Source organism: Hippopotamus amphibius, chromosome 9, assembly GCF_030028045.1.
Source record: "Hippopotamus amphibius kiboko isolate mHipAmp2 chromosome 9, mHipAmp2.hap2, whole genome shotgun sequence".
Lineage (NCBI taxonomy): Eukaryota > Metazoa > Chordata > Mammalia > Artiodactyla > Hippopotamidae > Hippopotamus > Hippopotamus amphibius.
The window spans coordinates 63460083-63484720 of record NC_080194.1 but is presented as its reverse complement, the minus strand read 5'-3'; the positions used below and the strand labels follow the sequence as shown (position 1 = coordinate 63484720).

The 24638-nt window shown below is 34.3% G+C and overlaps 1 protein-coding gene across 1 annotated transcript in view; it reads left to right on the top strand.

Moving 5' to 3' along the window:
* TMEM135 (transmembrane protein 135) overlaps positions 1-24638 on the top strand; it is a 246458-nt gene that overhangs the window by 170117 nt on the left and 51703 nt on the right. Inside the window, exon 6 of the mRNA XM_057748266.1 lies at positions 8044-8090. Coding sequence (XP_057604249.1) covers positions 8044-8090 — 47 coding nt within the window. The remainder of the gene's footprint in view (positions 1-8043; positions 8091-24638) is intronic.

The window sequence follows — 24638 nt, the reverse complement described above, 5'->3', positions numbered from 1 at the left end:
AATGCTCTCATTTGCTTAGTATATACAGATATTCTGAGATTTGTCTCATTATATATTAGTGACAAATTTTAGAGTTCTGAAGGATCCTAGAGGTTAATCTAACTTCTCTTAAAGATGAAAAATTTAAGGCTCAAAGAGTGGAAGTGATTTGATCAAGTTTATAGTCTTAATCTGGAGACCTCAGACTTTTTTCTTACTATTAGTCTGGTACTGTGGCCCTAAATTCCCCATAAGGTGTTTTGTACTTTTCCTGTATTTGTTTTGTCAAGGAAGGGAAACTTAAAAAAAAAAAAAAGTCAGTGAGCGAAACTGCTAATCCAAAACAAGGGACAGATTTTAAAGATTTACTGTATGTTATGTGAGATTTAAATTATATAAGGATTTTTAAAAATTTATAAAACAATACATAGTTATTTAACTTAAGAATCCCACTGCTTAAAATAATGCATTTTTTAAAAGCAAATTAATACTATGATAATGATCTGTTGTGTGTTCAAAGCAAAATATATACATTGCAAATTGTGATAACACTTATTGATCCACTAAAAGTGGCTTCCCCGAGAGGCCGTGTAATGGTTTGTGTTTTCAGAAAAGTCGAAAATGCTTATAGAGTCTTAAGTTCAGCCTTTACAAAGTACATGAATGGGAGTACTGCTTAGTTTTTTGAAAGATGGTTGCTATAAATAGAAATTTACATTATTATCAAAAGCCTTTTATAGCATATCAAGAATCTATCCATGTATGGAATTAGACGAAATAGAGATTGCTCTTGGGGATTTTGTGTTCTACGTAACTTCTGGTGGAGACATAAAGGTATACAGGCAACCAAAAAAGCTTTGTCTAAATATATACTGAGTAATTAAAATAATAATATAATTAGACGTTTTGGTGAGTACCTCTTGTAGGGTGAAGTGTAACTATTTTGTCCTAGCATATTGTATTGGGATGATTTGTTAGTATGCCTGCATTTCTGCTAGACTGATCTCATGAGAGCAACAAGAATCAATATTATATAGTTTTGTTATTCTAGTACACTGGCACTATAGCAAGTACTGAAATAAATTTATAAACAAAGGCAAGAACTTGTGGTTCCTTGTCTGTTCTGTTTTGCTTGAAGATCATGTGATCTCTTGAGACTCTGGAGCTTACCGCTGTGTCTCTCTCCTTTTTATGAACGGGTGGGTGGATACATGGCTAAAATATGAATGAAGTACACATGAGGCAAGGAGAAATTTATTGCTTCTTTTCCAGAAAACAGAGATGAGGTTTCAGTATTTATTCACGTAGTGGAAGGAAGGGGGCTCAGTGAGTATGGGGGAGGAAACAGGCTTGATGAGTAAGGAAGGCCAGGCAGCAAAGAGCATCCTTGTCTTTGGACACATTCAAGTAAGAGTGGTGAAAGGCACTGAGCAGGGTTAAAGAACATTTAATTGAGTATGTTAAAGAAAAGCAGAAGATTTCTGTGGTAGGAAGTAGTTAAATTCACCATCTGTTTAGGTCTCTGGTAGACTTTCAAATGACTTCAGGATATGTGTTTTAACCATTTTGAGGCTTAAATGGTAAAAACAGCCTTCTTTACCAGGTCGTATGGTTATTTTTAGTTTTTTTAAGTATTCATATATTGTGATACAGTTTCTTCATTAGAGCGTTGAGAGGGATGGTTTTCAAATAATTCCACATGACATAGTGATGACAGCCATAGTTCAGTTTTTCCCTGAAGGTTTGGTAAGCTCTCTAACGGGAAGCCACGTATTGTAAATCTATCACTTCCTGAAAGGTCATTCCAGAGAAAACAGTATTTTTCAGCTGAATGAACTTTACTTTCACATTATTTGTTATACTTTCTGTACACTTGGCTTAAAATGTCCTTTTGGTTTAGTACGTTATGAGATTTCCAATACATGATAACTTTTATTTAGCCACCCATATTCTTGGTGCAAATAGATAATAATGAAATTAATTCTATGTTTTCACGTAAGTATATTCAGTTTCAAAAAATAAAAATGGTTTCTGAAAGACCCACAATCCAAAAAATAGGCAAAGGATATGAAAAAGTGGTTAAACCAACTGACCAAAAAACAAACAAAAATGGTTTATGAACCTGTGGGGCTCAATTTCACTCATAAGAAGAATGCAGCTATAATACATCATTTCTTTCATCCGTCACATTGGCAAGGATAAAACAGTTTGATAAAACAATTTTTGTGGATATAGGGAAATAGCTCGTAAGGATATGACTACTTTGATATACCGTTGATGAGAGTGCTTCAAAATTAAAAATGCATCTATCCCTTGATATAGTGAATTCAATTCTACGAATTTACCTCCAGAGACATAAGTATGCAAGTTTGCAAAGTATACTTTGGTATTCAATATATGTTGCATCCACTCTATTCATAGACTGTTTATTTTTTATTTTTTTATTTTTTTAATTATTTTTTGGGGGTACACCAGGTTCAATCATCTGTTTTTATACACATATCCCCGTATTCCCTCCCTTCCTTGACTCCCCCCCCCTTGAGTCCCCCCCACCCTCCCCGCATAGACTGTTTAAATAAACTAAAGCATTTCTGTTTTGTGTGTTGTGTGTGTAAAATTTAAAAGAAAGGTATAAAACAGTGTCTTTATTTGTCATGTATCTTTGTGGAAATGTACACACATACACACATACACGTACACTATTCTATACAGGCAGGATATTAGAGATCTGGAATAGAAGGGAACTTTCCTTTTGTTGTAATTTTATTATTCAGTTTGAATTTTTGTTTTTTATCATGTACATGTATTAATTTGTAAAAAGTCAGTTTTAAGTGTTTTAGATATGTAAATTTACATACTATAAAATTTACCAGTTCAAAGTGTTAATTCCATGGGGTTTTAGTATATTTACAAAATTGTGCACATATCTATACAGTCTAATTCTGGAAATTTTTCATTGCCCCCTAAAGAAACCTTATACCGTGAGCAAACTCCCTGTCACCCTCACTCCTCTAGCTCTAGACATCCATCATTCTACTTTCTGTAAGGAGGTGTGTCTATTCTAGAATTTCATATAAATGGTATCATACAACATGTGGTCTTTTGTAACTAGCTTCCTTCACTTAGTGTTTTTGAGGTTCATTCATGTTGTACCATGCCCTTCATTACTTTTTGAATTAAAAAATATTAAAAATCAAAGTGAAAATAGCAGCTTCAAAATGACTTATCCTGTTTAAGTATATTGTGCGATGGTTGTGAAATGTAAGGAAATTATAGAGAAATTATTTCTTGTCAGTAGTTATCATTTCTTGAGCATCTGTGATGTACTAGTCATTCAGTTAGGCTTTATGTGTGTTATCTCATTTAATGCTTGCAATGTATGTAATAATAATATTGTATTTTTTCCACAAATGAGTAAACTGTGGTATGATTATTTTATGTGTCGATTTAGACATAAAAATGTAAAATATAAAAATAGATGTGTGCAGATGTATACTTTACAGCTAAAATTAGAATATATGAAATGTAATAAAATTACCACAATGCACAGTGAAAATGTCATTTAGTAGCCAGACAGGTCTAATAGAACCTTTTGCGATTATGGAGATGTTCCATATCTGCTTGTCCATTATTGTATCCACTACCATATGTGGCTATTGATCACATGAAATATGGCTAGTGTGGGTGAGGAACTGAATTTCATATTTTTTTTTAATTAATTTAAATTTAAATAACTGCTCTCTGTTTCTGTCCATGACTTAATAAAACTAATCCTTACCTTTCCAATTGACACAACCACAACATGAGCAAAACATATGAAACAATGGTTTTATAATCCTGGAATTAGGCACTGATGGGCAGAGATTCCTGAGAATGGGAAACAAATGAAATGAGCCTATGATTATGCTTACTTATTGCCTTAAGAGAGTTTCCAGGTAGGGATCAAAGAGGAGGCATTCATGCAGAGTCTAGAGGACTTTCTGAGTTGAAGAAACAGAGTGGAGAGTGAGAGGGGAGACCATGGTGGATGGAGTTCACTGAAGACTAGAGAGGAAAATGTTCAGCTGGTTACTGATTAAGCCATGCGTATGAGGAAGATACCCCAGGTCAAAGAAAGAATGACCTGAAAGGATTAGAGGCGCTTAATTGAGTACTGTCACTCAAATAGCAGCAGGAATAGTGTCTGTTCCTATTAGCCAGACTGGAAAAACCTCAAGATTCATGTGGCATTGGGTGGAGTACACGTAAGGGTCTTATCTCAGCAGTGGGGAATAATTAGCCCTAAGTTGAGCACTATTCCACTCCCTCCTAAAATATCTTAAAAACAAGTCCTTGAAGGATCAGGCTATTTGTAAATAACTGTGACCCAGAACAAAACTCTAGAAGATTTATGGGCATACAAAAATATCCAACATCCACCAAGGTAAAATTCAGAATGTCCGATATCCAATAAAAATTACCAGGCATATGCAATAAGAAACAAGAAAATTTGACCCATAATAAGGAGAGAATCAGTCAGTTAATACCAAATCAAAACTAACAAAGTGGTTGGAGTTAGCAGGCAAGGACCTTAAAAAGTGTTGTTATAAGTGAATTCTGTAGTTTCAGAAGAGTTAGAGACATGGAAAATGGGGAAAAAATCCAAATCAAGCTTCTAATGATGATAATTCCAATGTATAAGATGGAAAATGTACTGGGTGGCATTAATGACATATTATACATTACAGAACAAAATATTAGTGAACTTGAAGACATAACAATAGAAATGATCCAAAATGAAACACACAAAGTAAAGAGAATATGGTTTTACAAAATAAAGAGAACATTAGTGAGTCATGGGACAGCTTCAGGTGTCCTACTATATATTACTTGGAGTTCCCAAAGGGAAAGGGGAGAGAAAAGAAAATATATTTGGCGTAATTATGGTTGAAAACATTTCAGTTTTGATGGAAACTATAAGCCCACAGATCCAAGAAACTTAATGAAACCCTAGTAAAAGAAACATGAAGAAGACTACTCCCAAGGCACCTCATAATCAAATTGTAAGAAGACATTTAAAGTGATACTCATTGAGCCAACTACTGAAATAAAATGATCCGTCAACCAGAAATTGATACCCAACAAAAATCACTTTCAAAACAAAGGTCAAAACTTTTTTAGACATACATTTTTAAGAAAAAATGTGTAAAATGTAGTGGTATCATAATATAGATAAAAGGGGTGATGACAGTAGCACAAAGGTTGGGGTGGGGGAGAAATGGGAGTATACTATTGAAAGATTCCATATTATGTGTTAAGTGGTATAATATCACTTGAATGGAGACTGTATCAATTTAAAGGTGTTTACTATAAACCCTTTAAATAAAAAGCCAACAATGGAGAGAAGATGGAATCATTAAAAAAATCCTGAGTTGATTCAAAAAAGGCAGAAAGGAAGAAAAAAGAAACAAACTATAGAAAAATAAATAGCAAGATAATAGATTTAGTTCTGAACTTACCAATAATCACATTAAATGTAAGTAATCTAAACATGCCAAATGAAGAGGTGGAGATTTTCAGATATGATAAAAAAGCAAGAAACAACATGTTGCCTACAGGCAGTGAACTTCAAATACAAAGACCAAATCAGTTAAAAGTAAAAGAATGGAAAACTAACAGTAATCAAAAGAAAGCTGGAGTTAGTGTCAGATAAAATAGATTTCAGATCAAAGAATATCATCAGAGATAAAGAAGGTAATTTTGTTGTGATGAAGTGGACATAATTCTAAATGTTTATGTCCCTAACAGCAGAGTTTCAAAATACACCTAAGAAAAACTGATAGAACTGTGAGGAGAGATTGTGGAGATACCTCCATAAATATAGCAGGATATTTTGATACCTTCTCTCAATAATTGATTGAACAGGTAGACAAACTAATAAAGATTTAGAAGATTGGAACAACACTTTCAAGCAGCTTGACCCTCTGCCCAGCATCAGTTGAATTCACAGTTTTTAAAAATGTACATGGGCTATTTACCAAACATGTGGAACATATTCTGGGACATAAAGTAAGTTTTGATAAATCTAGAAATAATCGTCATATAAAGTATTTTCTGACCATAATAGAATAAATGTCAGTAACAACAGAAAGATAGCTGAAAATCCCCAAGTATATGGAAACCAAGTAACACACTTCTAATTAAGTCATGAATCATAGAAGGGAGCAAAAGCAAAAATTAGAAAGTATTTTGAATGGAACAAAAATGAATTCCCAACTTATTAAAATTAGGACTCACGTACAGTAGATCTTAGGGGGAAATTTATAGCATTGTACATCTATATTGAAAAAGAAAAAAATCTTAAACCAATGGCCTAAATTTCTACCTTTAAGAAACTAGGAAAACAAAACCAAAGCAAACAGAAAAAAGGAATTAGTAAAGATTAAATTGAAGTCAATGAAGTAGAAAACAGAAAAAGAGAGAAAATCAAGTAAAGAAAACCTCATTCTTTGATGAAATCAATACAGTTAATAAATCTATACTCAGACTAATCAAGAAAAGATACAAACTTGTATTGGCAATGAGACAGGTGGCATCACTACAGATTCTGCAAGTATTAAAATAATAATAAGGGAATGCTGTTAAGAACTTTTTGGGTGTGATGGATATGCTCATTGTCTTGATTATGATGATGATGTTACAAATACGTACCTACGTCAGACCTTACAAAATTGCATACGTTAAATATGTTAATTATACTTCAATACAGCTATAAAAATTTTTAAGTAGCCACACATGAAAAGTAGCTACAGAATTAGACTGTGGAGCATTATTCTATAAGTTCCTTAAGGGTTAGAATTGTATTTAAATATCTTTTGTATAGAGCAGATACAGAATAACCACTTGACCAATATTTGCTTAATAGAGGAAATGGGAGATACAATTAGCAGGATAGGCATGAACATATCACTTACCTTCTAAGGATCTAAGTTTCCTAATATGAAAAAATATATTATCTGAAGGTCCTTTTAGCTCTAAAATTCTATAATTTGAAACACAGAGAAAATATTCTCCATTACTTAACTGCAGATTTACATTTATTTGGAAAAGCACTCTGTTGACATTACAATGTTTATTAACAAATCAGCACAATTAATTTTACAAACTTTGAAAACCATGTGTTACTAAAAATGAAATCCTTTTTTTAGCATCTTTGACATAATACTGACCATCTTTCTTAATAAAATTCAAAATGTTTCCATTGGTTCTGTTGATATGGTCCCCTTGTTTATTTTTTCTTTCTTTTTTTAAATTTATTTTTGACTGTGTTGGGTCTTCATTGCTGCACGCAGGCATTCTCTACTTGCAGTGAGTGGGGCTACTCTTCGCTGCAGTGCGTGAGCTTCTCATTGCAGTGGCTTCTCTTGTTGCGGAGCATGGGCTCTAGGCACACGGGCCTCAGTAGTTGTGGAGTGTGGGCTCATTAGTTGTGGCTCGTGGGCTCTAGAATGCAGGCTCAGTAGTGGTGGTGCACGGGCTTAGTTGCTCCGCAGCATGTGGGATCTTCCCGGACCAGGGCTCGTACCTGTGTCCCCCTGCATTGGCAGGCAGATTCTTAACCACTGCGCCACCAGGGAAGTCCAGTCCCCTTGTTTATCCCTCATCTCCTTGGTGTCTCAACTAGCAAGTCTCTGCTTCCTTGACCACTTTGTATAAAACAACCACCCCTACTCACCTGCATTTTATTTCCTTATCCTGCTTTGTTTTTAAAATTGGCTATTCCTTTTTGAATCCTGTTACCCTTTACCCAGTCTATATACATATATATATAGTGTTATGTATATATGTACAAACATACATATTGTATAATGTATATAATTTTATTTATTTACATGTATGTATAAATATATAGACTCATTGCCATGATATGACTTACTTGAATGATAGAAAATATGATACGTGTATGACTAGTATATCTTTTAATTGTTTCAGGTACAGAATTTAATAGTGGGTATTTTGCTTTCTTAAGAAACACAAACGATGTCAGTGTTCTTTTATAAGTAATGTGTTTTCTCCTTGTTGTAGGTCCTTTTATTCTGCATCACAGCTGCCATGTACATGTTCTTTTTCAGGTATGTTTTGTTATACCTATTGATTTTAACAGAAAAACATACTCTTCCTTTATAATTTATAAACCAACCATGTAACTAAAGTGTTTTCTAAATTATTATTCCCCACAAGTGACATGAATTTTTGTTTGATTTGCTTTGTTTTCTAGAGTGGTCAGAGATAAGTCACTGCTCCTTAGTGAGTAGAGAAAGAGAGGGAAGAAAGATACGATTTTTCACATTATGTTTATAAGTTCATCTTGGAAAGCCGAATATATAAATTAATAGTCCTCAGATCTTGATAAGTGAATTTTTGTTTTTTGTGGACCTGATTTTACATATTCTTCACTCTTCTTATAAAACAGTCAATATTTTAAATTTAAATGAGAAAAAAGTGATGGTAGGTCTTAATCTAAGCCTTTTGCGAAGGTAACCTAACATACTAATCACTGTCTGTAAAACATTGTTGGTCCATTATGTCAGAGTTATATTTTTCATTGAGACCGAGACTCTGAGGAATGTGGGGGAGTATTAGAATGGCTCAGAATTTTAATGCCAATAAAAATGATATCTGTCATTGTCATATAAACACAGCAGTATGGGAATAGGGTTTTCGATTAGGAAGAGTCCACTCCTTCATTATCTTCATTTTTCAGTAATACCAGTGATTCCTATTTGTTTCACTCTTATTACACTCATTTTAATAGACTCTTGATTTTTCTGGATATAGGCAGAATTCAATCTCAGCAGGAACTACTAGGCTTTTAAAATTAAAATTTGCACTTGATTGACAAAGGCAGTTATGGATTTTAGTAAGATATATTTAGTAGATATCTTTATCTTTTCTCTTTAACCTAAATAAGACAATTCAACCATAGCAGGATGTTTAAACAGCTAATTTCCTGTCAACACTCTAATAAATACTTGATAAGCACAATGATATAATTTTAACTTCCTTTGACTTTATAAAAAATGTTATATGCAAATATAAAATGATGATGTTGCTGTAATTTTTCTTGTAAAGGATAGAGACAGGCTGTTAGAAGGAAAAAAATGGATGAAGTTTTTAAAGTGGAGAGGACTTATTCATAATGGAGTGCGTAGTATTTTTATGTCAGTTATTAGCGACTGAAAAATCATTGCAGCTATCTGGGGGTCTTTGTGAAATTGTATGACCTACCATTTTTAATATACTTGCATATACACCTTACAACTCCTGTAGTCTCTTTCTTATATTTTAGCAGTTTAGGGGTGTGGTGGGGAGTTAAGAACAATGACTCTTTCATTTCATGAATTTCCAAAAAATTCTTAATTATATTCAAACACATTATTAGGACAGTATTGCAAAAAGTTCAAAGGTTTATCTTTATACTCTATCTAATGTGAAGATAAAGCATATCTAGTGGGAGAAATGTAAAAGAAAGATAAAAACTTAGAAACATATCTTTTGTTGGCATGCACAGGAGGAAAGTACAGTATCAAGTAGCAGTTTTTTTTGTGTGTGAAAATTCCTAACAGACCAGGTAGTTCAGTGAAACAATCCTTCCCAATATAGCACTTAAAGACAGCCTATTTGATCAACATTCAGCATCTCTTACTCATCACAAGTGTTTGAGATTTAAAAAACAAGTTGTCTTGAATGTGTTGATAATGCCCAGTGTTAGGCATGGTCCTAGGATGTTGTACTTTGAAAACTGCTACCATCAAACTAGTATTTTTGGTGCAGAAAGAAAATCAGCCCTATAAATATGTATTTTGGTGCAGAGCTACAGAATCTTTTCCGGTTCCAGTCACAAAGTCTAGGTTAAAAACAACAATTTAAAATACTTTCCAGAAGGCTCAATACAAGGTTTTAGTGCCAAGATAAACATTTTCAATTTTCTGAGGAAAGGGGTTGTTTTTCTCCAAAAAGAAGCACTATCACCAAATTCCTAGTGTTCTTGGCAGAAGTTAGTTTGAATAACTCAACAAAAGAGATTTGGTAAATGGTAAAATAAAACCATTTATAAAGTACTCCAACCAAAGAAAACAATGTTATATGTTTGTCTGAACTCTAGCAAGTGTTTGGAATGAACAAACACGTTAGCACTTAGCAAGTCCAATTGCATTAGAATCTTTTATTTTAAAATTCAACTTTATTTTACATATATTGTAGATATTTGAGGACACATTTATTCCATTCATTAACAATTATTTTAATTCTAATTGCATAAAATTAGATCAGTAAATATCAAATGATATTGTCCCTATGACTCTATTTATGGTAACCTTTTTTAAGAAGAGTAGATAAGGGAAAGTTTTTATGTTAGAAATGTAAACTTGTGTTTTAATCTTAACCCATAAATGGGACAAAGGGAAATGAGACCCCATTTCAACAGAGAAAAAAATGTGCCAATTTTATTTTTTTAAAGAAAGAACTTGAGGAAGTAGTTCCATAAGTATTTTCTGAAAGTGACATAGGATGTGCTGGTTATAGTATGAATTTACCTAAAAAGCAACACAACGTTCATAGTGTTGAAACCATGGTTATTAAAATGTGTAATGAAAATATCTTACTTTTGCATAGCTCTTAATAGTTATTTTATAGATGTAGTTCTTTTCACATGCATTATCTCATACATGGTGATCTTAATTTTTAATCTGTATGCCAGAAATAAGGCATATATTCAAATGGAATCCTGGGAACACTTCAGGGGCTTGGGTGGAGGACAGGTAACATATGAAGAGAGAGTTCTGGTTTTGTTCCAGTTCTTAGCCAGCTGGCCATCCAGCCATCCAGCTGTCTATTGATATAAATCGGAGTACAGTATTTTGAAGGGTGTTTTGAAAGAAAGGCTCTCTGTACAACCCCAGTGGGCACTCTTCATGATGGTTCTGCCTCCTTTGCTTAAGCATTTTATTATTTTGTATGTTATTGTCATAGCTTCGCCTTAGGGTGTGTCTGTCACTATCAGTTCGGGCCAAGCAGAAGTCATAGTTGAAAATTTGATAGAATATTTTGTCTAATGCATCTCTTTAAAGCATTTCTTTACTTCCAAGTGTGTGTTTATGGGTAAAGCAACCTAAGTTTTTTTTATTTGTTTGTTTTTAAGTAAAAGGATTCATCACAGTTATTGATTCAGGCTTGCTTGATTCAGTTTCTTTTGAACCACTAGCTTTTTTTCATTTTAATTGGGAAGCAAAGGAAAGAATCAACAATAACACGGACACTACAACAAAACTGTTACACTTAATCCTCCTCACAAAAAAACAATGAAATATGCAACACTTTAAAACATTATTTTATTGGTTTTATTTTCAGCATTTGTAATCTGTGTATGAATAACACCAATATTTTAGAAAAATATATTAGAAAATTTAGAAATTTAGCAATTTAGAGAAATAATTCAGCTTCATTTTTCTTTAATTTAAAATAGTACCATAAAGCGTATGTGACAACTTTGATCACATCTTAGTGAGTACCTAGCTAGAAATTCTTCCCACCTGCCTGTGCAAAGGCAGCAACAAATCCAACAATTTGTTTAAACATGTAGATTGGAAGGCTTAGACTTGTCATAGTAGATAATCTACAGACTATATATGACTGATTCACAATTGACATATCTTAATCTGCTATAAACGTTGGAAAGCATTGGATTTTTAGTTAGAAACCAATGCAAATTAAAGTTTATTGTAGTTTTGTTTTATCATATTTAGAAACAGTATTGATGACTGTTATTCCATGAATTTGTGCTATTCTTTGAAGGCAAAGATAATAAACTATTTCGTTAGCCTCAACATACGGATGCAGTTTTTTGTTTGTTTTTTAATTTATGAAAACAGCACTATCTATTGGCTGGACAACGTGTAGTTCTTGAGTGAAAGACATAAACTTAGTATTTTTGAAATAACAGAAAGTAAAGAACTTTTGATCTGGATCTTTCAACCATTTATGCATTTTTTAAAAAATCCTTTAAATATGAATTAGGTTCTGTTTTTTAAAGTATTGCCTAAAATTACACAAAAATCCTGTCTAGAAAATTATATATGGCATTTGGAGTTTAGAAGTTTTCTTCAGGTTTGGGAGAGTGTGCCCTAAATAATGAGATTTTTAGTTCAAGGAGATTACTTCCAGCAGTGCAGACAGTGAGTTCGGGGTCTGGAGGGAGCATAATAACAGGTAATGGGAGGACACGGTTGCAGTTGTTCAGGAGAAGAATGGTGAGGACGTGGCTGAGGGTTCCGGTAATGACATGATGAAGAGTTGATTTATCTGAAACAGAAGGGTTGCTGCTTGGATGAGGAAGAGCAAAACACTGGAAGGTGAGCAGATTAGAAAATACGTGGAAATTACGTGTAGATTTAGCAAGTATTGAGATTGAGTTGCTTTCCGGGCATTCACAGAGAGAAATACAGATATCATTTGTACCTTTGGAGTTCAGGAGATGAATAGGGTCTATTCCTGATTGTCACACTAGCAGTTTCACTTTGGACAAATTATACAACTTCTGTATCCCTCCGTGTCTTCATTATTAAAAAGTGTAAATTGTTATATGGACCTCATAGGTAGCATTGCAGGAATTACATAGGAAGCAGTGTCTTTCCAACTTTTTTGGATGTCACCCAAAATAAGAGCTACCTTTTTTTTTTTCTGACTGTGCCACGTGGCATGTGGAATCTTAGTTTTCGGACCAGGGATCAAACCCACGCCTCCTGCATTGGATGCTCGGGGTCTTAACCACTAGACGGCCAGGGAAGTCCCAGAACTACCTTTTATGTTGTGAATATGCATACACACTCATAAATTTCCCAGAATCGTACGTAACCTTGCTACATGTAATACATTTGGATATTTTCTATTCTATTACATTTATTTAAAAAGCTGTTTTGACCCACTAATGGGTAACAACCAGCGGTGTGAAAAACTACTGGGCTAATTAATACACATGAGCGTCTAGCACAGTGATTTTTATCTTAGCAAAAATAGAGTTAAGAGTAGTGATTGTTGTTTTTAAACTAGGAAAAAAGTTAATTAAAATAGAGAACTTGAGGAATGAAATTATATTTAGTGTTAATGCTGTAGATATATTCAGTAAGGTAAGGGTTAAGAAGTATTAATTTGCTCTAGCAACCTAGTGGTCAGTGGTAACCTGCTAGAGAAACTTCTGTAGTTGAGCTGGGATAGTAGATTGAGAAATAAATGTGACATGTTGTATACTTTAAAATACAATAATATTTGTCAATTATTTCTTAATAAACTTGGGGAAATTTTATTAATAAATAAAATAAAATGTAAAAAAATGTAAAATGTGGAAGTAGAATGAGTATAATAAACTCAAAAAGTTTGAGAGGAGAAAGGGCAAGTTGTTATAGGATTAAGGGGTTTTCTTTGGTATTCCTTCTTTTCCTTTTCTTTCTTTCTTTAGACAAGAAAGACTAGATTATGAGAAAATTTAAGTGGATAAAAGAAGGTTGCACAAGCAAGAGAGATTGACAAGTTGGGGAATGGGGAAGAAAAGAGAAATGGTCCAAAATTCAGTCCAGAATGTCTACGTGCATGTCTAGATTGTTAAACATACTATCTGGAAGAGGTCATGATAAATGATTAGGAGGAAATTGAAGCTCTGTTTGAAAGCCTTGGACACACAGTTTAAGTGAAAGAGGACGGATATATAGACAAGGTGGGAAATAGAAAAGTCTCATGCCTTTGGCTTCCTAAATTCACTGTCATTCTTAAAAGGTAAACTTTTAATGAGTCAACACGGGCTGGTAAAACCAGTATTCCTCAGAAGATATATGCATGTGAAACAAGTGCTCATGTAATTGGCAGCTAAAACCAGTCAGCTTACCAAAAAATACAAAATCTGTCCTATGAAAAGAGAAAGTATAGGGAATGTTAGGACTGTTGCTTTCTTCAAAGCAGGTAGAAAAGTTGAGAAAACTAGGTTTATAAATGTTGTGAATCATTTCCTCTGAAAATGCAAAGCTTATTACGAGGTCACATGACTGTAATCTGACTTTCTTTTTGTGGGGAGAACATTATTCTGCTTCTTAGGTGAATGTACTCCATCTATGGATGAAAGTGGTGGCAAATCTATTTTTACTTTTTTTCTGCTAGACTTTGAGATACTTGTGCCTAGAAATTGCTCCAAAATTTTTAACGTATGTAAGTATTTATTGATTTTAGTAGAAGGCAGAGGGAAATATTTTTTGTTTGTTTTTTACAATGATTTTTTTTTGTTATTAGTGATGTATTTATGGCAATCCCAATCTCCCAATTCAGCCCCCGCCCTGGCTTTAAAGGGAAATATTGCATGGAGAAATGGTATGAACTTAAAATGCAACTACTGAAGTATTTTCTACTGCTGGAGTTTTCCTAGAGCTAATAAGGGGCACTCTCAGGTAGCAGTGTTGGTTAAAAGCATGAACTCTGGAGCCAGACTGTGTCAGTTCAAACTCTCAGTCCATCTGACTTCTTTGTGATCTTGGGTCAGTTGCTCAGCCTCTCTGCCTCAGCTTTCTCATCTTAAAGTGGAGATAATAACAGTACTTACCTCACTGGATTACTGTGAGTATTAAATGACTGCCAAATTGTAAACTCTCAATAAAGTTAGTTGTTTTTATTATTTAATTCTGAGCTGTACAGATCACATATTGTATGGTTCCATTTATATGAAATGTCCAGAATAGGCAAATCCATAGCGATAGAAAGTAGATTTGTTTTGCCTGTAGCTAGGGAACTTTTGGGGAATGGGGAATGACTAATTGTTTTTGTTTTTTTTTTTTACTGGTGATGAATATGTTGTACAAGTAATTATGATGATGGCTGCACAAGTCTGTGAATATATTAAAAGTCACTGAATGATAGATTTCAAATAGTGAGTTGTATGTGAACTATATCAATTAAGCTGTTATAAAAATCTGATCTGGAGATAGATCTTTATTGAACAGTGGCATGGTGTTTCTTGTGTTATCACCATTTAACATTCCTCTGGTTGCCACATCTCAGGGATGCTGCTGTGTTCTTGTGGGCACATAGTCATTTCTTGAGAGAGAACCTTAGGAAACTTCTATTTTTCTCAGGTATATTTGAAGGAGGAGTGTTCCCATGGAGAATGACAGACAAGTGCACAGCAAAGCTTGCCAGCTTTCTTTCCAGAATTGTCAGAACTGCAGTTTAAAATATGCATACTCTTAGTTCTGAGACACTACACTTTAGAATTAGAAGGGAAGCAATGAGGAAGCTTACGATAGAAGCCACAAGTATGTATGAGATTGTTATTACAACATTGTCCTAATAATACTGAAATTTGTCTTTGATACTTATGAGTTAGGGTGTTTTTTTACTTGGTAATAATATTTGAAAAGTACAGTTTAAAAAAAGTTTTGTAGGGTTGCCAATGAAGACTGATTTCAGAAATATATGCAGACATGGCATAATATCAAATGTCCTTATTACCTGGAGAAAAACAAGATTGAAGAATGGAGATAAATTTATTTTTATAAATAATTTGAAAATATTTGGATTTATTCCAAGCTGTATCCTTAAAACTTCAAATCAAATATCCATGTATGAAGGCTATTTTTCATGCTGCACTGGTTCAGTGACGGCTTACTGGAAGTGGAAGTATAACACAGCTGCCCTGAGCTGAAATTCACAGTAAAACAATATTTTACCCATTATCAATTTTCAGCACAGATTCTGTTTCTAATGTGTGACTGAGTCACTGAACCAGGAAGGTGTTTACCTGCAAGGTGAGCTAGTGGAAATGGGAGAAGCTTTTAAGTTCTAAAATTTCAGCTGGAGTATTCCCTAGAGGAAGGAAAAAGTGGGTCTCCTCCCTTTTTTATATTCTCTTGTCAATCACAAAACCTCTTTATACTGGTGGGGCCTTGATGGTGACTGAGTGCTGGCTGTTTGTCATGTTCCTCTCATCCTAAAATGCAAATAAAAGAACAACACAGCTTTGGGTTCTCAGGCCTTAGAGAATAAGTTGCTTGTGGCAGTCCAAGACCTCTGAATCCAAGCTACCCTGGAATGCTTTCTGAAGTGATTTGTTCATTGAAATGGAGTATGTAATTCTTATGGTTTTGAGCTCCTTAGGCATGTTCAGAAGAATGATATTCAAAATTAGATGATGGAGAGCAGTTGAGCTTATCACATTTGATTTCTTCTATCACAAAAACATCAAGCTCTAATATTAGAAGCACAATTGCTATCTTGACTTCTGTTTCTTGCTTGAGTGTTGAAAAATGCTTTTGGAATTGGATAATTCCAAATTTGGATATTTTGGACAAACCTTCCTTGCAGGGTGTCATCATAAGATATTTTCAGGGAAAATATTTTATGGAAGATGGGACTCCCCTCACCTCATCTTATAAAATCGCCAGCAATTTCTACTGGTATGAAACATGTAGGGAGGTTTATTATAGCAGGCCAACCTAACTTAAATTACTTGAGTCCTAAGAATTTAAAGATCATTAAAGTTTTTAATCACTTTATTGAAGTTATTATCTATTTCTTTTGGATTTTAGCTTACATATCTCATAGTCTTCTATTACATTTTAATGATTAGAAGAACTGTGTGAATGAAGATGATTTGGACTGATGTGGCTTTCACCTTAACAGAATATAGGCCTCAAAATATTGTATTACTTTTTTTTTGTTATTTGGAAAAGCAAAAATAGTACCTATAAGGATGAAAGAGAAAGGTTTTGTTATCAAATGAAATATTTCTTTTTACCCATTGCGAAGTATGCACTTGTTCAAGAGATATGAAATGAACCGTTACAAATGTAAATGGCTGATGTAAGGGCTCTGAAGGAGTGCTCAGACTTTAGTGTGCATGCAGATCATTTGGGGAATCTTATTAAAATGCAGGTTATGATTCAGTAGGTCTGGGCCGGGTGTTAGCTTCTGCACTTCTTAGCGCCCAGGTGATGCCAGGGCTGGTAGCAAAGCTGTAAGTCATATCAAGAAATAACTGATAAAATTTTCCTTAAAATCTGTAACTAAAAAAAAAAGAAATCCAGAGGATTTAATCCCTCTGCCTCTCTTGCTAACCAATTCTAGTAGTTCACGGAAGGTAGAGTCAGGGCATCTTCCCCGAATATCTCAAGTCTCTAATAAAAGGGAATGGGCTTACCCTGAAGTCCTTTTCTCAATTGAAATAGAAAAACAGCTATTCATATAATCACTTTAGATGCTTAAAGATTATTCGGTCTACTTTTCTTCCTCTGAACTTTCTTTTCAGCATCAGCTTCTTTTAGCATTTTAATATGTAGTTTACTTTTTTACCTCAATTTTAACTGCAAATTATCTATGTAGGGTAAAAATGATGAGTCTGTTATTCAGTAGGTGAATTGATGAGAGACTTTTTTGATCTAAAAGTCTCCTCTTATTAAAAATAATTTGTTAATTGTACAAATAATACACTAGTGAATTCTTTTAAAAAATTCAAATAACATCAAAGTGTATAGAGTAAAAGGTGAAAGTTCTTCCCCTTTACCCAACTCCTTCTTCCTGCTTCTTTTTTCATTCGAAACTATCTTAACATTTTGGCATATATCCTTCCAGGTTTTTTTCAGTACATATCTGTGTACCTATGTCTATATTTATTTTTTACAACAGGATCACATATATTTTCTGTAGTATTTTTCTATTAAATAACGTATCTTAGGGTTCTGTCTATATGTCGCTATATATGGATCTACCTCGTTGTTTGTAGGTGCTGCAAAAAATTTATAAATCTATAAATAATACTTTAAGCCCTATTAATGTTTATACTGTTTGCAGTTTTTCACTATTACAAACTGTACAACTGTGAACATTCTTTTAAAAATATCTTTGTGTGCGTGTTCCACTGTATCCGAAGGCTGGATAGTTACCTACAAATGGATTCTTCGGGTCAAATATACTGGACGTATTTAATTTTGACAAATACTGCCAAATAGTCCTCCACAAAAGGTACTACCAGTCTACTCTCCCTCCAAGAGTGCTTATTGATTCCCAAACTTAGTTCATGTCTGATTTTTACCTTGTTAAATAATCTAAAAGGTAATGCCTTATTTCTGCCTTACATGGTGTTTCCCTAAGGACTAGTGAGGTGGAACGTCTTTTCATTGGTTTATTAGTCATTTTGATTTCATGCCCTCTACCCATTCTTTATTTTTGAACTTTTTGCACTAATTTGTAGGAGCTCTTTACTTATGTGCTATTCATATTTATTTTTTTCCTGTTACAGTGTTGTATCAGTCAGCTATTCTGTAAACAACAACCATGAAATTGTAGTGGCATATAACAAGCAGGTTGGCTAGATCAGCTCTGGGTCTCACTGCAGGTCTGTGGGTCAGTTAGTGCAATTCTGCTTTGCATGTTTTCATACCGATGTCCAAGCTGAGGGGACAAAAGCTATTTAGGGTAAGCTGTCCTCATGGCAGTGACATGAGATTTGTTTTTACTAACAGCATCTTCAAGATACCCATACATGTGTACTTCGAGTATTTTATTTCAACCTAGTATGCACAAATATGTGCTCATTTACCAAGGCATTTTGTTTGAGTTTGAGTTCTGCAGCTGGAGTGCTGAGTTGTTTTTGCTGTATAAATCATACTTATAAGGTATTGTCTTTCCAAAGCAGTAAACTCAGTTTCCATGGAGAAAAACTTTTTTCCTTTTTTGGTTTATGTAATATGTAGGTCAGTTACATAATTACATTAACAAATACAAATGACATAAACACATTTGGGGATAAACACAGCTGATTTTTGGCAAGCATGTAACTCAGCTAGTGTGAACTGACATATGTGGTCATATTTAGTAGTCGTGTTTTATCTTCCAGAAGCCAATGTGAACGTTAGAATGTTTTACAGAGAAAATAGAGAATCTAAGATAAATTTATCTTATTAAATGTAATCTCTTAAATGGAGATTGCATAAGAGAATTTTTATTGTAAAGAGCACAGTTAAAAAGTATCTACTAACATCTTTTGTCTTTGCAGTATCATCATCACTGTCCTCTTTTCCGTTCTTTGAGGATCTTTTTCAATGCCGTAAAGTCCTTAAGATTTGGTTTCTACTTTAAAAAAAATTGGTTTCTTTTTCTTTTTATTTATCCTAGTAGAGCCAAACTTCAGAGTCATACTTTTATGATAGGAACCAGTTTATATATTTTACATATATCTTGATGCTTATTTATTCTAGCCTAAAAATAACTGAGATTCAATAATTCATGGAATATATGCTCATTCAGTGTTATTTTCAGTTAATTTGATATGTTGCAAAATTTCATAAAAGTATTTTCCTTTCCAGTGAATAATACCAATACTTAATGTTTCAGAGGATCATAGATTTTTAGAGTAGGGAGCAAATTACAGATTGTGTACCACAACATTGTCACTTTGCTGGTGAGGACATGAAATCTCTGAGGATTTTTGTGATTTGTCTTAGGTCGTTTAGTGGTTAGGAACAGAGGTAGAAGTAGACTTTTGAATAATTTACTTTAAATACCATAAATTATTTCAAAACAGTTGAATATTTTGAAATTTATGTGAGGAACATGGCAAAGATTCAGTTATTTTTGTACTCTTATTAAATACAAAGATTCAACTTTTTTTTTTGGTACTCTTAAATACTACAATGTGATGGAAAGTCCTTTTGAGAGGGAAATTAAACAGAAAGACCTAGAAATTAAGGAAGATAGAAGTTCAAAATTTTGTTAATGCATATTTTGGGTTTTATGTATGAAATAGTTTTAACTGTGTGAGAAGTACCATCTCATCTTTCTATTTAAAATTATAAATATTTCTGATTGCTGCTGTTAGAAATCTTTGAAATTCCTTTCTTGTGACTAGATTTTAAACCAGAGAGGAGGATAAAAGCTACTTTGTAGTCAGATGGCTATGCTTTCTGTCTCTGTGTTTCTCTCTCTCTCTCTCTCACTTCCTCTCCTCCCTCCCTCTTCTCCACCCTGTTTCTTTTCTTACCTTTTTGGTTTGGTTTTGTTTTCTGCTTTTTTTGTTTTAATACAGAATGTCAGGGAAATAACTAGTGTTTCACTATGGCACTTAACATTAAATATGCATCATGTCTTTTTAAAGTGTGATAAATGTGTGTATGACTGGCATTTTAGAATGAAATTAAATTTATGTTATTACTTCCTAATGCATTATTAATAATTTCTTAAGAGGAAGAAACTCTACATTAGCATATATTTATAATCATCTCTGATCCTTTATCATGAATTGATCACTGCTTCCTTTATAAAACACAGATGTATATTGAAACTTTATTTGAACAGCTGTTTGTACATTTTAAGGATTTCAGTTATTTTAGTTTCCGCAGTGTATTTCCAGGCCTAAGCTCACTGGATATAGTCAATTGTCATTTAAATTCAATCTTCTAAGTTTAAGGTATATTAATTTCATGTAGGAAATCAGAAACATCTTAAATTTTATTATGTTTATTACCTTTGAGGATATAATTTTATTTCTCGTATTGAAGTTCATTTTGTTGGAAAAAGTAGACTAGATTTCCAAAGAGATTTATAAAAGGGGTTTGTTATTTTTCAAAGCTGTGAAGTACTTGAAATTTCATAAGATGAGTCTGAAACTATGTTATAGAGTATAGATTTTACATTCTTATTTTTCAATGAAATTCGCCACAGTAATAATAAGCTACAATTGAAATGTGAAACTCTGACATAAAGCAGAAATTGGAATGTTATGAACAGCTGTTGTCACAAAAGAGATTGACTAGAATTTTACTGTGTGTCTAAAACATTATCTTCTCACAAGTCTCCTTTTTTAGCTTACTGAATATAGATTCTAATTCTGCTCTGCTTAATCTCATTGCAGCAGTCAAGTGTTATTTCTTCTTGTTCCATACATGAATTAGATAGATATTAAGGTGATCATATATACCTTGTATAGGTTCTGTTTTATCTAAAAGTGTTCTTTCCAAATCATAATTCCTTTGGACTTCACTGTTTTTACTGGTTAATAACATCCAGATCTGCCCCAGATCTTGACCTCTTGACCTGTTTCTAACCCTACAAATCTAACTATGGTCCCTATTCTTGGCTGTTGAACCTTTTGTTTAAATTCAGCATCTCTCTTCTTTCCAGCATCTTCTTCCCATTTTTTTTCACCCGTCAGTTATGTCTTCTCTGTAAGAGATCATCTACAACGTGAGAGTGATTAGACAGGCCACATTTTGGGCACATCATATTTGCTTTCAGTGCCCAGTTTTATTTGGAGCAGAAAGTAATTTTAAAGATGCTAATGTACTCTAAGTTGAACCTGTCTGTTTTCTCGCATATTTGTAATACTTTTCTGTGGGAAATATAGGCAGAAAGTCAGAATTGTGGGTATGCAGCATAATTAGGAAAAGTTTTAAATTCTTATAGGAAGAGCTAACAACACAGTAATGAGAGAGATGAATATGATAAATCTGAGGAAGAGCTATTTATCTAAATTTTATCAGCTTTGAAGGAGTCATTTATTAAGGATTTTATGTGTAAACCGCATGCAAGCTCATATGACTTTAAAAAAATCCACCATACTGGGAAGTTCCCTGGTGGTCCAGTTGTTAGGACTCGGTGTTCTCACTGCCAGAGGCCCGTGTTCCATCCTTGATCGGAGAACTAAGATTCTGCAAACTGCTTAACACAGCCAAAAAAAAATGCACCATACTAGTTTGTGTCTTTTATAGCTCCAGAGCTAGTTTGTTCCTTTCTTGCAGTTGGAAAGGTCTGTGGATAGTGAGGCTTTGATGAAAAATGAAAATATTATAGCTAGCTAATGTTTATTGAGTGCTTCTTGTGTACCAGGCACGGCACTAAGTGCTTTATAAGTAGAATTGGGTTAATCCTTAGCACTACCTGCTACCCACTAGAGTAGGTACTAATATTTTCCCCATTTTACATGTGAGGAAACTGAGACTTTGAGAAGTTAAGTAACTTGCTCTCTCTAACCTCAGAGCCTATTCTCTTCATTTCTCCATCGACCTGACTTGACCCATCTTTTTGACATCATATCATACATAGAAAATGTTAATGTTAATGTAAGTCTTTACAGCATAGTGGGGAAAATGACTAAGGCTACTTACAGCTGGAGGCAACTCAGCTGGAGGTCCTGGGCACCCTAGAGGTTTCCCCTGCACCCCCACGATGTAAAGTCAAAGTAAGGAGGGAATTAGGACTTAGTCGTATTGCCCAGTCATTTGTGGCAGGCATACCTATTGGGAAGCTCTGTTCAACATTCCAGCGCCTCCCTAGGAAGTGGGAGATGAGAGAGGTCAATGCCCTTTTTCATAAGATCACAATGCCTCCAGCGCCACTTATCATCACAGGCCAGGTAACGGGAGTTTGGATTGGTGAAGTGCTCTTAGTTCAGTTATGTTCTTCTTTCTCTTTTACTTTTCTGTCTGGAAGTATTTATTATTGAGTATGTACTATGCGCCGTGCTGTGTGCTTTGGTAATTAACGAATCCACAGTTTGCCAGAGGGACTAGCTCTTGCTATAGTCTGGATGTTTGTATCCCCCACCCCCTGCCAACCAAATTCATATGTTAGAATCCTAACCTCCTAGGTGATGGTGTTAGGAGGTGGGGCCTTTGGGAAGTGATTAGGTTGTAAGGGCAGAGCCTTCATGAATGGGATTAGTGTCCTTATAAAAGAGGCCCAAGAGAGATCCTTTGTTCCTTCTGCCTTGTGCAAACCCAGCAAGAGGGCAGCATCTATGAACCAGGAAGCAAGCCCTCACCAGACACCCAGCCTGCTGGTGCCTTGATCTTGGACTTTTCAGCCTTCAGAACTTTTGAGAGATAAATTTCTATTGTTTCTAAGTTACCTAATATATGACATTTTGGTAAAGTACCTTGAACGGACCAAGACATTTATACATAAATTACTTCAATATGGCATGTGAAGTGTCATAACACAGTAGCATGAACAAAGTGCAACCAACAGGAAGGGTACTGTGATTAGTTTTAGCTAGGAAGGGTAGCAAATGTTTTCCTAACAAGTAGCATCCTACCAAAGCCTTGAAAGGTTAATAAAATTTAAACACAAGAGGTCAAGAGGTAGGTGATGAGGACAATAGTGCAAATATGGTTGATAGCATCAGCACAATCTTAGAAGCTGGAGTGCTTAGAACTAGTTTTACATGTCAGAAAGAAAGGAAGGGAGGAGGGGATAAAGGGAAGGAGAGGGAAAAAGAACCCTTCTCTTTAGTACCTTATTTCTTTGTTCCTCTTTCCAGCCAAATTTCTCAAAGCAGTTGCCCACATTTGCTGTTTGGCCTTGTTATGTGCCACTGTAATCTTATTTCTGTGGCATTTTGCCTCTGAAGTTGAACTCACTGAGATCATCAAAGATACCCTGTAACTAAACCTAATGAACACTTTATGTTCTTATCTTACAAGGTCTCTCACCTACTTATTGTTGGTGAGACATCGTTGCCCACTTTTTATCTCTTGAAATGCTCTTTTCCTTAGTTTCCATGAAATCATGTTCTCTTGATATTTTTTCTACTGTCTGGTCACTGCTTCATCTCCTTTCCACTCTTGTCTTTTTAAGCTGTATATTCCCTTAAGTATATATTCAATATTCTTTTCTAGGACTTCAGCTTTTCTTACTTCTTATACTCTCTGTGGGTAATCATATATATTTCTATGGCTTCAATGACCAATTGTATACTGATGACCCCCTAATCTAGATCTGTAGCTCAGATTCCACCTGAACTTCAGGTGCATATATTAAACTTCTTCCTTAGTTGTTTCATTGTCCCTCAAAATAAATTTTTCCAAAATTGAACTTACTGTCTCTGCCTCAACTCTTTTCCTAAACCCCTTCTCCATCAAACTATTTTTCTTCAAGTGTTCATTTCTGTGAATGGAAATACCACTTACCCATTTGGCCCCAGGTGGAAATTTGGCCATTGTCTCGAACTTCTTGAGTATTCAGTCACAGAGAATTATCTATTTTATCTCCTTAATATATCTGGAATCCCTGAGACTCTCTCTGTGGCCACTACTGGTGCTCTGCTCCATAATCGAGACATCTGTTGCCCTGGTTACCACAACTGCCTTCTCATAGGTCTACACACATCTACTGTCTCTCCCGTGCAGTTTCTTTCCAAACTATAACCGGAGAGCATCCCAATCCTATGCTTCCAGTTCAAAGCAATTCAATGAATGTCTTGCCCTCAGAATAAAGTTCTAAACTCTTTCAGATAGTTTATAAGAACTTTATAAAGGTCCAGTCCATTTAGGGGACTATCAATGAAGGAATTGGAGTCTACTTAGATTTGAATACCATTTACCTACTGTGATCTTGGACAAGTTATGTATCTTCCCTTTGTCTCATTTCTTTGCTGTGTTAAAATGGGATTGATAGTAAGATCTAGGATTATTGCTAGGTTTGAGTGACTTGGTAGATACTAATTGGAGAATAAATGTTGACTCTTATTATTGTAATTGTTACCTTACCCAAATATATTTTAAAAAATTCAGTCTTATGACATCACTTATCATTCACTGGTTAGAACACAAGAATTTCCGTAACTTCAGCATATGTAAGGAGCATGTGGTAAT